The sequence below is a fragment of the Salvelinus alpinus genome, chromosome 10 (genome assembly GCF_045679555.1).
Source record: "Salvelinus alpinus chromosome 10, SLU_Salpinus.1, whole genome shotgun sequence".
Taxonomy (NCBI): Eukaryota; Metazoa; Chordata; class Actinopteri; order Salmoniformes; family Salmonidae; genus Salvelinus; species Salvelinus alpinus.
In genome coordinates, this window is record NC_092095.1 from 46,026,385 (window position 1) to 46,040,635 (window position 14,251).

The window sequence follows — 14,251 nt, forward strand, 5'->3', positions numbered from 1 at the left end:
TAGGTAGAACCCTTTGCAGAAGGTTCTACCTAGAACCTTCTATAAAGGGTTCTTCCAAGAACCTTTTTATATTTGAAGGGTTATTCTTAGAACCCTCCATGAACTGTTCAGTTAGCTTTATTTGCATATGTTTTATGGCAATACATTACATGCACTGAGTGTACAAAACATTAAGAACACCTGCTCTTTCCATGACATAGACTGACCAGGTGAATCCAAGTGAAAGCTTTGATCCCGTATTAATACCACTTGTTGAATCCATTTCAATCAGTGTTGATGAAGGGGAGGAGACAGGTTAAAGACAGATTTTTAAGTCGAGACAATTGAGACATGGATTGTGTATGTGTGCCATTCAGAGGGCGAATGGGCAAGACAAAAAATGTAAGTGCCTTTGAACGGGGTATCGTTTGTGTCAAGAACTGCAACGCTGCTGGGTTTTTTCACGCTCATCAGTTTCCCGTGTGTGTCAAGAATGGTCCACCACCCAAAGGACCTCCAGCCACTGTGGAAAGCATTGGAGTCAACATGGGCCAGTATCCCTGTGGAACGCTTTCGACACATTGTAGAGTCCATGCGGACACGGCCAAGAACCACAGTATTTACGGACTGCCAGTGCCCCTGAACATGGCCAATTTGGTCCACGCATTTTCAACCACACAATTACCACCGAGTCAAGATGGCCACTTCTACTCTAAAGCACTCTCGTAAAACACAATCACGGGACCACAAGTAGTTTTTGTTCTAGTTTAATGGTAGTAGATAATGTTGCATACCTACACTTAATTAAGGTAATAGCAAATAGCAGTGTCAATCGCATTACTTTGACACAACATGCCTTTGGAATACAGGAGTGATGGTTGCTGATAATGGGGCTCGGTACGCCTATGTAGATATTCCATAAAAAATCTGCCGTTTCCAGCTACAATAGTGATTTACAACATTAACAATGTCTACACTGTATTTCTGATCAATTTGATGTTATTTTAATGGACAGAAAATGTGCTTTTCTTTCAAAAACAAGGACATTTGTGAGTGACCGCAAACTTTTTAACGGTAGTGTATATGCACTCTCTTACACAAACACATATACAGTATGCACACACACATATTTGTATTAACACACACAGTCACCCGTATCTAACTGCTTTCCAATGCTTGAATGGCCTTAGCTTTATTCCACCTTCCATGACTCTGAAAAATAAAACCATGGCCCATTTCCTAAAGCCCATTCCACACTATTATCTCTCTTTTCTATTTTGACATTTTGTGGAAGAATCCAAGGAGGCTAAATGGTTGAATATGCATTTGGCATGCTGTCAAAGCAAAGGCCTCACACTGTGACACTTCACTCTGTTTCCCTATGATGAGATAAAAAAGTTTATTTCAGAAAGGAAAAGAAAGTAAAGGAGTGGAAAAGGAAAACAATAAATAACTGGGAGGGGTACGGAGAGTAAAGAAAAGGAGAGGGAAGGGAAAGGAAATAATAGGATAAGAAAGAAGCTATGTGGCAGTGGTGATCTGAACAGTTGTTTTTAAACACACAAAAAGTGAATTTCTCCTTCTCTGTCATTGTGGAAATGTGCGTGTAATGAATACTCAGGGAGAAAAAGGTTTAGATTCACGCACAGCACAGCGGGTGTTTATTTCGCCTTCGCAGAAGGCAGGAATCGTGGTCACAGGCAGGCAATGGTCATACACAGGAAGGCAAACAGGCAGGTGAATCAGAACTAGGACTGAAGGCTATAAATTGTTCTCACAAACAAGCTAGGAAAAGGCTTTGTAGTCAAAACGAGCAATACTTCACAAAGGCACAAACAGAATGAACTGAACTAAATAAGGAGCTGATGAGACCAGGTGAGTAACTAACACAGGTGAAAACAATAAACAAAAATGAAAGACAGGGCTACGTTCAAGAACACAAAGAAACAGGGCTACGTTAAAGAACACAACGAAACAGAACACAAGGTTGACTAAGAAAATAAATACAGAACCTTACAGTGCGTAGGTGTGTAGCCTATTTAACTTTTTCACACATACCAACACATTTGTGTGATCGTTCTACAGTGGTCCCTGTAGCATATGATCAAACCGGTGTGATTACAACACTTGATTAGAATGCTTATTTAGAACGTCCATTTTCGAATGACACAACAATCAGCATTTGAGCTGGCCACACTGTTCTTTCAGAAACATTTTGCACAAACACAGTCCTTACAAAGTTATGTCCAGAATGTGAGCAGTTTATTTTTTGAATGCGATGTTCAGACATTCACAGAAGTAGCTACAGCATAACACAATCATCCAAACCGGGAAAATGTAGGCCACATTTGTCCTAGCGCTAACTGAGGAAAGATTGACATAACACAAGCAGTCATATTTTTATTACTCTCGGCTGACAGAAACTACAATATGAATTAGCTAATAGCAATTACTAGTTATAATTAATCACATCATGGGTGAGCTCACCATTTATCGAAATAACTGAGTTAAACACTTTCTAGAAATTGAAAGTAATCCGACGATGGGTAGTTTCTGCGCTTCGCTTTGTTTGTTTTTCACAGAAACTAAAGATAATAAGAGAAGACAAGATGAGTTTGGTCTGTTTATAGTATGCATGTTGAAAGGGGTGTGTCGTCTACCATCGTTCACATCCCACCATTCACTTGCAGAAGTTCTCGAAAATGAGTGAACCCTTACTCAACTCATTTTGTTATGATATCTTTGGTACGACAGACGATGTGAACCCCAAAATGCATTGTATGTCAACAAACATGTGTCCACACAAGGCTGGAATTAGCTTAGCTCATCATAATCAGTACAAACTTCAGAAAAGTATTTTACACACATAATGTGTTCATTACAATCTATGCAAGAATTGGAATGCATGTTTTGTCACAGTACTTGAAAACATGTGAATAAAACAGCAAATACATAAATAATTACCAAACAAAACATTTTCTGATAGTGATTTATTGATACAAATGGCATGTGCTGGCAGTCAATCACGTAACCTCTCACTCCCTCTCTGAGCCATTCTGTCACGTTCGTCGTTTGGATGAAGAGAGGAGGACCAAGGCGCAGAGTGATAAGAATACATTCTTCTATTTATTTAACGAAACGAAGAACACTTAAACAAACTATGCAAAACAACAAACGTGAAGCTATATATTAAAACAAGTGCATACACAGGCAATTTACATATAGACAATAACCCACGAAATCCCTAAAGAATATGGCTGCCTAAATATGGTTCCCAATCAGAGACAATGTTAAACAGCTGCCTCTAATTGAGAACCAATCTAGGCAACCATAGACATACAAACACCTAGACTAGAAAACACCCCATATACATACAAAACCCGTAGACAAGACCAAACACATAAATCCCCCATGTCACACCCTGACCTAACCAAAATAATAAAGAAAACAAAGATAACTAAGGCCAGGGCGTGACACATTTAGTGTTGTTGTTTATGTATGTAGCTAGTGAGATAAGCTGTAGCATCAGAAATGTCTTTCAAAAGGAGCAACTCACAAATGCGGAAATTCAGGAGATTTTTAAAAATTCTGACAATGAGTCTGAAAGTCAGGAATCGGATTCTGACAGTGACAGTGAGGAGCTGCCCCCAACATTGTAACCATTGAGAACCCTGAATCTGAGGACCCCTTGTCCACTGACGAAGTCCCAGGTCCCTTTGAAGATGCTGGTGGTGCTGCAGGCAGACCGACAGTGGATGAAGCACAGGAGTTCTGTGGTAGCTGGAAGGCCGCCAGCCATTTCACCCCTCCTGGCCCTGCTGTTTGTCTTTGTTGAGTCCCAGTCTGGAGTGCAAAGCCCCTTGGCATTTCCATCTGAGGCAGAGTGCTTCAAGTTGTTTCTGACAGAGGAGCTGGTGGGAGACATAGCAGAGACCAATCGCTATGCCTTGGAGCTACAGGAGGAGAGAGAGCCAGGAGTGATGGGGAAACTCGCTAAATGGGTGACAACCATAATTAGTGAAATGTATACCTTCCTGGTGACAGTCTTTCTCATGGGAATAGTAAAGAAGAACTACCGACGAGAATACTGGAGCACAGATCCTATGTTTGCAACTCCCTTCTTTGCCACCTTTTTTTCCCAAGACCGTTTCCTAGTTCTGCTGCATGCCTACATTTTGTCAACAATGCTACTGCCAACCTAAATAACCCGTTATACAAAATAAGAAATGTTCATACCAGCCTGACATCAGCATTTGGTCGGGTCTTTGTGCCATACAAGGACCTATGCATTGATGAGTCCCTGATGTTATGTAAAGGTAGGCTGGCGTTACGTCAATATATTACCTCCAAAAGGCACAGGTTTGGGGTCAAGTTCTTTGTCATGTGCGACGTGAAGACAGGATTTGTCTAAGACATTATAATTTACACAGGGTCCACCACTGACATCAAACATTATGAGGGGCTTGGGGTGTCCAGGTCCGTGGTGATGACCATTCTGGCTCCTCATCTTGGCAAGGGACACACTTTGTATGTGGACAATTGATACAGCAGTCCCACACTCTTCCAGCATCTGCTCTCCAACAGCACAGGGGCCTGTGGCACAGTCAGGTCGACCAGGAAGGGGATGCCGGCATTCGGATGCAGGAAGATGCAGAGAGGGGAGGTGGAGTTCAAGGAGAACGGTCAACAGCTGGCAGTAAAGTGGCATGACAAACGAGACGTCCATGTCCTCTCCACTGTCCATACAGCAACCATGTCGGCCACAGGGAAGGTGGACCACCTGGCAGGAGAGAGAGAAATCAAACCAGACTGTGTGCTTGACTATAACCTCAAAATGGGGGCAGTGGATAAGGCAGACATGATAAACGGCTTTGTGGAATGCACTCGGAAAACGACCAAGTGGTATAAGAAGATATTTTTCCATCTGATCAACACTGCTGCCCTCAATGGCCACATAGTTCACTGCCAACTAACAGGTGAGATGATTCATGAACAAGGTATTTTTTGTAATTGGACGTACAGTTCACATACAAATCACATACAGCTCCATTATGCAATTATAGTGACAATATCTCACCCACCTACCCACTGCCTCATCATCCTCTCCCTTCCATCATCCTCCCCACTCCCTTATAGGTAAAGTAATTACCTACCAAAAGTACAGAGAAGACCTGAGATTTATTTTCCCTGCAAAGTCCCTCAAACTGCTGCTTAAAGTAGTTGCACACGGAGGCACTGCAAAGTCTGCCAGTCTGGCACCAGGAGAAGGAAGCAGAGGAAGTTGACAAAATACATGTAGCCTAGTGGTTAGAGCGTGCAGACAAACCGCTCTAACCATCATTAAGTTTGCTGACAACATGACGGGGGTAGGCCTGGTCACTTATGACGATGAGACCTATAGGGAAGAGGTCAGTGATCTGGCAGTGTGGTTCCAGAACAACAACCTCTCCCTCAATGTCAGCAAGACGAAAGAGCTGACCAAGGACTACAAGACATGGAGGGCCAAGCATGCCCCCATCCGCATTGACAGGGCTGTAGAGGAGTGGGTCGAGAGCTTCATGTTCCTTGGTGTCCACATCATTAAGGAGTTAACATGGTCCGCAAACACCAAAACAGTCTTGAAGAAGGCACGACAATGGCTCTTCCCCCTCAGGAGGCTGAAAATATTTTTCATGGGCCCTCAGGTTGCTGAGAACTGGAAATTTATTTTTACCTGCATTCTTAGTGGGGCATCACTAAGCCATTTCCTGTGCATTCCTTCATGTTGTGCTGAAAAAGGAAAATATCTTCTTTAAAAAATATATATTATTTTCAAGAGCAACCGCCCCTAAAAGCCAACTAATCCCTTTCAAAACAGAAACATTTATTCTAGTGTCAAAATTGACTGCAAAATGTAAATAGGATAATTTTGGACATAAAGTTAGTCTCGTCTAAAACAAAGTTTGGAACCTCAGTACGTCACAACGAGTAAAATAAGGTTGAGTTTGGATCACAATTATGTCAACAAATCATGCACTCTTTTGCCAAGCTCATGTGCAGTCTACTCAGTGACACCTACAGAACACAACGTTGAAGAGTTTACACAATTATTAGCGTTGTACCTCATATTGCGGGACTCTGAAACCACTGTAAAAGGAGCCATATTAAGCTTGTCAGTCAACCTACTATGTGTATCCTGTTGGACATTCGAAATTGCATTGTACATCCTTACCTTTGGATTGTGGATCAATGAAATAGGGTAGTCAAATTCCCTCAATAAGAGCTGTGACGCTAATATTTATGTAAACTCTTCACAGTTGTGTTCTGTGGGTGTCGCTGAGTAGACTGATACTCTATTTCATTGATCCATAGGTAAGGCTGTCCATAGGTAAGGCTGTACAGTGAAATATAGGTATGCCCCCAATGCAATTCTGAAGTCTAATATATCCACAGTGTGATTAACAGATTTGTACTTTTTTTGTCCAATTGACAAATGATTGTCTTTTGTTGAAATGATATAACAACTTTCCAACCTTGTTGAGCATTTAGTCCAAATATGGCATGATTCCACTATTTGTATCCATTTACCCGCTCTTGTACTCCCTGTTCATCCACGACTGCGTGGCTGCGCACGACTCCAACACCATCATTAAGTAGACGACATGGCGGTGGTAGGCCTGATCACTGACGACGATGAGACAGCCTATAGGGAGGAGGTTAGAGACCTGGCATTGTGGTGCCATGACAACAAGCTCTCCCCCAACGTCAGCAAGACAAAGGAGCTTATTGTGGACTACAGGAAACGGAGGGACGAGCACACCCCCATTCAAATCGATGGGGCTGTAGTGGAGCGGGTCGAGAGCTTCATGTTCCTCTGTGTCCACATCACTAAGGATCTATCATGGTCCACACACACCAACACAGTTGTGAAGAAGGCACGACAATGCCTCTTCCTCCCTCAGGAGGCTGAAAAGATTTGTCATGGGCCCTCAGATCTACAACTGCACCAATGAGAGCATTTTGACTGGCTGCATCACCAGTTGGTATGGCAACTACTTGGCATCCGACTGCAAGGCGCGACAGACGTTAGTGCTTACGGCCCAGTACATCACTGGGGCCGAGCTTCCTGCCATCCAGGACCTCTATACTAGGCGGTGTCAGAGGAAGGCCCTAAAAATTGTCAAAGACTCCAGCCACCGAAGTCATAGACTGTGCTACCGCATAGGAAGCGGCACGGATGCACTAAGTTTGGAACCAACACGACTCTGAACAGCTTCTACCCCCAAGCCATAAGACTACTAAATAGTTAACCAAATCGCTGGACTAGCATTGACACTAATTGCACTAATTCTTTGACTCATCACACATGCTCCTGCCACTGTTTGTCTATCCTGTTGCCTAGTCACTTTTCCCCTACCTATATTTACATATCTACTTAATTACCTCGTACCCCTGCACATTGACTCGGCACTGGTACCCCATGTATATAGCCTAGTTATTGTTACTTAGTGTATTTATTCCACTTCGCGGCTGAGCCGTTGTTGCTCCTAAATGTTTCCACTTCACAATAACAGCACTTACAGTTGACCAGGGCAGCTCTAGCAAGGCAGAACTTTGACAAACTGACTTGTTGGAAAGGTGGCATCCTATGACTGTGCCACGTTGAAAGTCACTGAGCTCTCCAGTAAGGCCATTCTACTGCCAGTGTTTGTCTATGGAGATTGCACGGTTGTAGCTGAAATAGCTGTATCCACACATTTTAATGGGAGTCCACCTACTTTTGGCCATGTAGTGTACTTTGATCTATATTTGATTTGAATTTGATCATATAAAGATGAAGTGTATACAAAGGCTGTAACTTACTGAGCATACTTGTTCTCATACTGTCTTTAACACTCTCTCTCCCTCTCTCTTCCCCTCTCTCTCTCTCATCCTTTCTTCTTTCCCCCTCCCCCCCTCAATACCCTGTTCCCCATCTAACCCTCTGTCTCTCTCCTTCCCATATTCCCCTCCCCCTTTCTCTCTCTTTGCTTCTCTCCCTCTGCTCTCTCCACCCTCCTCCCCCTCTCCATAGGACAAGGAGGAGCAGTGGATGACGAAGCTGGTGTCGGGGCAGCATGACTTTGCCCTGCTGCAGCCGCTGCAGTGGAACATGCGCTACGAGGTGGAGATCACAGCTCGCAACGTCAAGGGCCTGTCGGAGCCCACCTTCTACCAGTTCTTCATGCCCCAGAAACCTGACATCATAGGTACACACAGTTGTGGGACCTGCATGTTCAAGCATGCATACACAGACCGTCATGTGCACACATACTGACAAAAATCCTTAGGCAAACACACACACAAAGACAGTTCTGCACACAGATAGACACACAGTTGTGTTTATATTCACTGACACTCACAGATGCCCGCACGCACACACACATACTAGTGGTGGCTGGTGACACTTTAAATGGGGAGGACGGGCTCATAGTAATGTCTGGAATGGAATTAATGGAATGGTCTCAAACACATTACACAGCTGGTTTCCATGTGTTTGATACCATTCCATTTGCTCCATTCCATTCATTAGTATGAGCCGTCCTCCCCTTACCAGCCTCCTGTGACACACACTGCTGGGCGCAAACACATACAGTGCCTTCGGAAAGTATTCAGACCCCTTGACTTTTTCAAAAAAATGTATGTTACAGCCTTATTCTAAAATTGATTTTTTTTTTTAATTCTCAGCAAAATACACACAATACCCCAAAACAGGTTTTTAGAAATGTTTGCAAATGTATTAAAAATTAAAAACAGAAATACCTTATTTACATAAGTTTTCAGCTCCTTTGCTATGAGACCCGCAATTGAGCCAGGGTGCATCCTGTTTCCATTAATCATCCTATCCTTGAGCTGTTTCTACAAGTTGATTGGAGTACACCTGTGGTAAATTAAATTGATTGAACATGATTTGGAAAGGTACACACCTGTCTATATAAGGTCCCACAGTTGACATTGCATGTCAGAGCAAATACCAAGCCATGAGGTCGAAGGAATTGTCCGTAGAGCTCCAAGACAGGATTGTGTCGAGGCACAGATCAAGGCAAGGGTACCAAAAAAATTCTGCAGCATTGAAGGTCCCCAAGAACACAGTTCATTCTTAAATGGAAGATGTTTGGAACCACCAAGACCCTTCCTAATGCTGGCCGCCCAGCCAAACTGAGCAATCGCCTCTATTTCGCCTCTATGGCCTCTTCTACATTTGCACACACTGTGCATAGCAATTGGCGGAGAAGGGGCTTGGTCAGGGAGGTGACCAAGAACCTGGTGGTCACTCTGTCAGAGATCTAGAGTTCCTCTGTGGAGATGGGAGAACCTTCCAGGAGGACAACCATCTCTGCAGCACTCTATCAATCAGGTCTTTATGGTAGAGTGGCCAGACAGAAGCCACTCCTCAGTAAAAGGCACATGACAGCCTGCTTGGAGTTTGCCAAACGGCACCTAAGACTCTCACACCATGAGAAACAAGATTCTCTGGTCTGATGAAACTAACCTCTTTGTCCTGAATGCCAATCGTCACGTCTGGAGGAAACCTGGCACCATCCCAATGGTGAAGCATAGTGGTGGCAGCAAATCAAATCAAAGTTTATTTGTCACGTGCGCCGAATACAACAAATGCTTACTTACAGACTCTAACCAATAGTGCAAAAAAGGTATTAGGTGAACAATAGGTAAGTAAAGAAATAAAACAACAGTAAAAACAGGCTATATACAGTATAGAAAGTATATAAAAGTAGCGAGGCTACATACAGACACCGGTTAGTCAGGCTGATTGAGGTAGTATGTACATGTAGATATGGTTAAAGTAACTATGCATATATGATGAACAGAGAGTAGCAGTAGCGTAAAAGAGGGGTTGGCGATTGGTGGATGGCGGGACACAATGCAGATAGCCCGGTTAGCCAATGTGCGGGAGCACTGGTTGGTCGGCCCAATGCTTCCTGCTGTGGGGATGTTTTTCAGCTGCAGGGACTCTGAGACTAGTCAGGATCGAGGCAAATATGAACAGAGCAAAGTTCAGAGAGATCCTTGATGAAAACCTGCTCCAGAGCGCTCAGGACCTCAGACTGGGGCGAAGGTTCACCTTCCAACAGGACAACGACCCTAAGGACACAGCCAAGACAACGCAGGAGTGGTTTCAGGAAAGGTGTCTAAATGTCCTCTCCAGCCAGATCCCGGACTTGAACTCGATCGAACATCTCTGGAGAGACCTGAAAATAGCTGCGCAGCAACACTCCCCATCAAACCTGACAGACTCAATGCTGTAATCGCTGCCAAAGGTGCTTCAACAAAGTACTGAGTAAAGGGTCTGAATACATATGTAAATGTGATATATCAGTTGTTCATTTTTTATAAATGAGCAAAACATCCTAAAAACATGTTTTTGCTTTGTCATTATGGGGTATTGTGTGTAGATTGATGAGGGGGGAAAAATATTGAATCAATTGTAGAATAAGGCTATAACGTAACAAAATGTGGAAAAAGTCAAGGGGTCCGAATACTTTCTGAAGGCACTGTACATACACACACTGTACTGTACCTACTCACCCAGGTAAACCCACTGTAGAGTTATGAGCACACACTCAAATCTCCTTCTATTGGGGTTATGTGTGGGCAAAGGGAGCAGGATCAAACGCAGAGAGCATTGGTTTGATTAGGCCATGCTGATTGAAAAGCGTATCTGTCTGGGCCTCTCAATGTTCCTGGGAGAGAAGAGGCCGACTGTAGGATGCTTATCATTATCAAACAGTCCCCAGAGTTTTATGTAAGACCACACACACACATACACAAACCGTCACAAAGGGAACAGTTTACAGTGAGTCACCACTTCCATATATATGCCCCCCTGTGGAGCCTGATTCAAAAAACAAGGGGAGCGTGTTTTCTTTAGTGTTTACTCTTTTTGTTGCTTAGGTCGTTTCTGCTGCTGCTCATGAAGGAGCGACTGTTTGCCTCTCTCATTACTGGAGTGGCTAAACTGCCTGTGAGTTTGTGTGTCTGTGTTTGTGTGTGTGTGTGCGCTGCTCCTTAAATGGAAAACAAGGCTGCGAACACAGTGCTTAAGCCGAGTCACTTCGATTGGCTGTCCCCTCTCGTTAGCGAACAGAGGGAGAGAGAGACCGAGGCAAAAATAAATAAAAAAACATTTACTTTTATCCCAGTTTATTTCCTGTTGAAGGGTCCAATGAGAGGGAAAGGAGTGGCCAAAATTGACCAATGACAATGGAGTCCTGTCCCCTGTCAGTGTTCGTCATTAATCGCCACCCGTGGGGTCTATTTAGGAGGGTGAAATGTTAAAGAAAAATAAGATAAACGTATTATGTAGAATAGATATGATTGTCTGTTGAATAGGGATTCTTGACAGCTCTATTCATTGTATGTATTACTGCAACCTTCTGAATAGTTCCCCTCACTGAACACATCCAAATTGTTTGACTTTTGATATTGTAGTGACACCGTTAAATGCCTACCTGCAGTGTATCTGATATGCTGTATAACCTCCAAGGATCTACAATATGCCTCTGTGTTTCTTTTCTAGACAATCTCTATTCAATTCTCCCTCTTTATGCATTATGCGTTCCCTGGGTCTGAAATTCTTGCTTTTCTTTTTCCCGCCTCTACTCCCTTTCTTTCTCTCTCCTAGATTGTCTTGCAATGAACTGCCACTACACCTCCCCTCTCCCTTACTTTTTTCCCCCATCCATGAACTCCCCTTTGAAAAATGTCATTGATTGCCACTCTGCCCTTGGTTCCTTTCCCTCTATCCTTCTTAAATCATAGCACCACTCACTTTAGACCTCCTGAATCACTATAGAGTCTTCCCGATTTCCCTCCTAAATCCTGTCTCGTCCCGGCTGTTTTTTCTTTTTGAATGATCTCCTTTCTAGGATTTTTGGCATCCATCTTGGTTTTATGCCCCCTATGTGTTTACCATATGGCCTGATGGATGTGAATAGAACGGAACATTTTGTATGTTGAATGATATGGCGAGTGTTTGTCTCTGTTTAAAGTTACCATAGAGGTAATCATTCTCCTGTACAATATCATATGCTACTCACTTCTAACACACACCAGTGGTATTGGTTTAAATAAATTGAAAAGAACATAACAGAAATGCCCGCAAACTATGTGCTCCTTATAACACCTTTAAAAGATCATTAAAGTTGTAAGTTGAACCACTCTTCACTGGTAATGTAAACTTCTAAAATATTCCCCTTCATTTTGGAAGAATACAACATATGCATGCTTAAACTAGTGTAGTACAACACTACTGTTGCTATCAAAATAATAATGATGCCCATTAATGTAACCGCAGCTCTCATGAATTCCATTTCTTTTTTCAGAGGAAAACAAGACAAGGTGATGTACAGCCAATTATCTTGAACACGCCCTACCCCCCAAAAAACTCACAAGCATGTACATACAAAACACTCAACACTGTTGCAAAACATTTTTTCATCAAGAGTCATTTCAGTTTGGAAATGAACTATGTTGGGGAAGCAGCCTAGAAATGCTGTGAAAATTTTTACTTTCTTACAGAGCCACTTAGGGATCATGGTGGAGAAAAAAGACTGGCAGGCAAATCCATTCCCTAGTTTTTTTTTATCCATTCCCTCAGATGTTTTATTTGTTCCATGTTCTCCTTGTGTAGACTAATATGTTGTTCCCACTTGCCGAAAACAGCCTAAATATCATTATATTTAGTAAATTACATGCTTCAAATGGTGATGATTACTTAACATTTAATAGCTTATTTCTAGTTTCAGTGTTTTCATATGCCTCCAAATCATAAGGGCAAATAATAGGTAACGGGTGTGAAAAACCCCTCAATTAGCCAAAGTAATTTCAATTTAAAAAAGTGACAGTGGCAGTCATAACTGAATGATGGACAGTACCAGTCAAAAGTTTGGACACACCTTCTCATTCAAGGGTTTTTCTTTATTTTTACTCTTTTCTACATTGTAGAATCGTAGTGAAGACATCAAAACTATGAAATAGCACATATGGAATTATGCAGTAGCCAAAAAAGTGTAAATATATATATATATATATTTGAGATTCTTCAAAGTAGTCTCTCTTTGCCTTGATGACAGCTTTGCACACTCTTGGCATTCTCTCAACCAGCTTCATGAGGTAGTCACCTGGAATGCATTTCAATTAACAGGTGTGCCTTTTTAAAAGTCAATTAGTGGAATTTCTTTCCTTCTTAATGCGTTTGAGCCAATCAGTTGTGTTGTGACAAGGTATGGGGTGGCATACAGAAGATAGCCCTATTTGGTAACAGACCAAGTCCATATTATGACAAGAACAGCTCAAATAAGCAAATAGAAAAGACAGTCCATCATTACTTTAATTAAGACATGAAAGTCAGTCGATTTCAAGAATTTTGAGCATTTCCTTGTGCAAAAACCTTCAAGCTCTATAATGAAACTGGCTCTCATGAGGACCACCACAGGAAAGGAAGACCCAGAGTTACCTCTGCTGCAGAGGATAAGTCATTAGAGTTACCAGCCTCAGATATTGCAGCCCAAATCAAATGTATTTATATAGCCCTTCTTACATCAGCTGAAATCTCAAAGTGCTGTACAGAAACCCAGCCTAAAACCCCAAACAGCAAGCAATGCAGGTGTAGAAGCACGGTGGCTAGGAAAAACTCCCTAGAAAGTCCAAAACCTAGGAATATAAAACATATTTTGATTTGTTAAATTTTTTTGGGTTACTACATGATTCCATGTGTTTCTTCATAGTTTTGATGCCTTCACTATTATTCTACGATGTAGAAAATAGTAAAAAATAAAGAAAATCCCCCTGAATGAGTGGTTGTGTCCAATCTTTTGACTGGTACTGTATGTTTACACTTTGTGCAAACTCGTATTTATGCAACTTGGACAACATGAACAGTTGTCAATTTTGTGTGCTTACCCCTCATGCATAAAGTTAGGGCCATATAAGTCCAGTAAAACATGGTGCATCCAAGCACCTGGATGTGTTTATGTTGTTTACAATTGAGCATGTGACTCATCTGAGGCAGAACGGAAAGGCATGCAAATTTATTGTGCATAATTTAATTTACAAGAGGCTTCGGGGGTAAAAGGTGCAATTATTCCTTCGGAATATAGATATAGAACAGCTAAGGTCATGAAGCAGAGCCAGACGGAATTCCTGCCTAGGGATGAGAGTGCATCATTGCACCATATTTGCACCTTGAGTGGTTTTAAACGCTCGTTACTAATATGCCCTTATGATTCGGAGG

General features: G+C 42.4%; 1 protein-coding gene across 3 annotated transcripts in view; it reads left to right on the forward strand.

The window, feature by feature from the left end:
- Positions 1–14,251, forward strand: part of LOC139532092 (neural cell adhesion molecule 2-like) — a 398,819-nt gene that overhangs the window by 342,712 nt on the left and 41,856 nt on the right. For all 3 annotated transcript variants that reach the window (XM_071329230.1, XM_071329227.1, XM_071329228.1), the window contains exon 14: positions 8,033–8,207. In XM_071329230.1, coding sequence (XP_071185331.1) covers positions 8,033–8,207 — 175 coding nt within the window. The remainder of the gene's footprint in view (positions 1–8,032; positions 8,208–14,251) is intronic.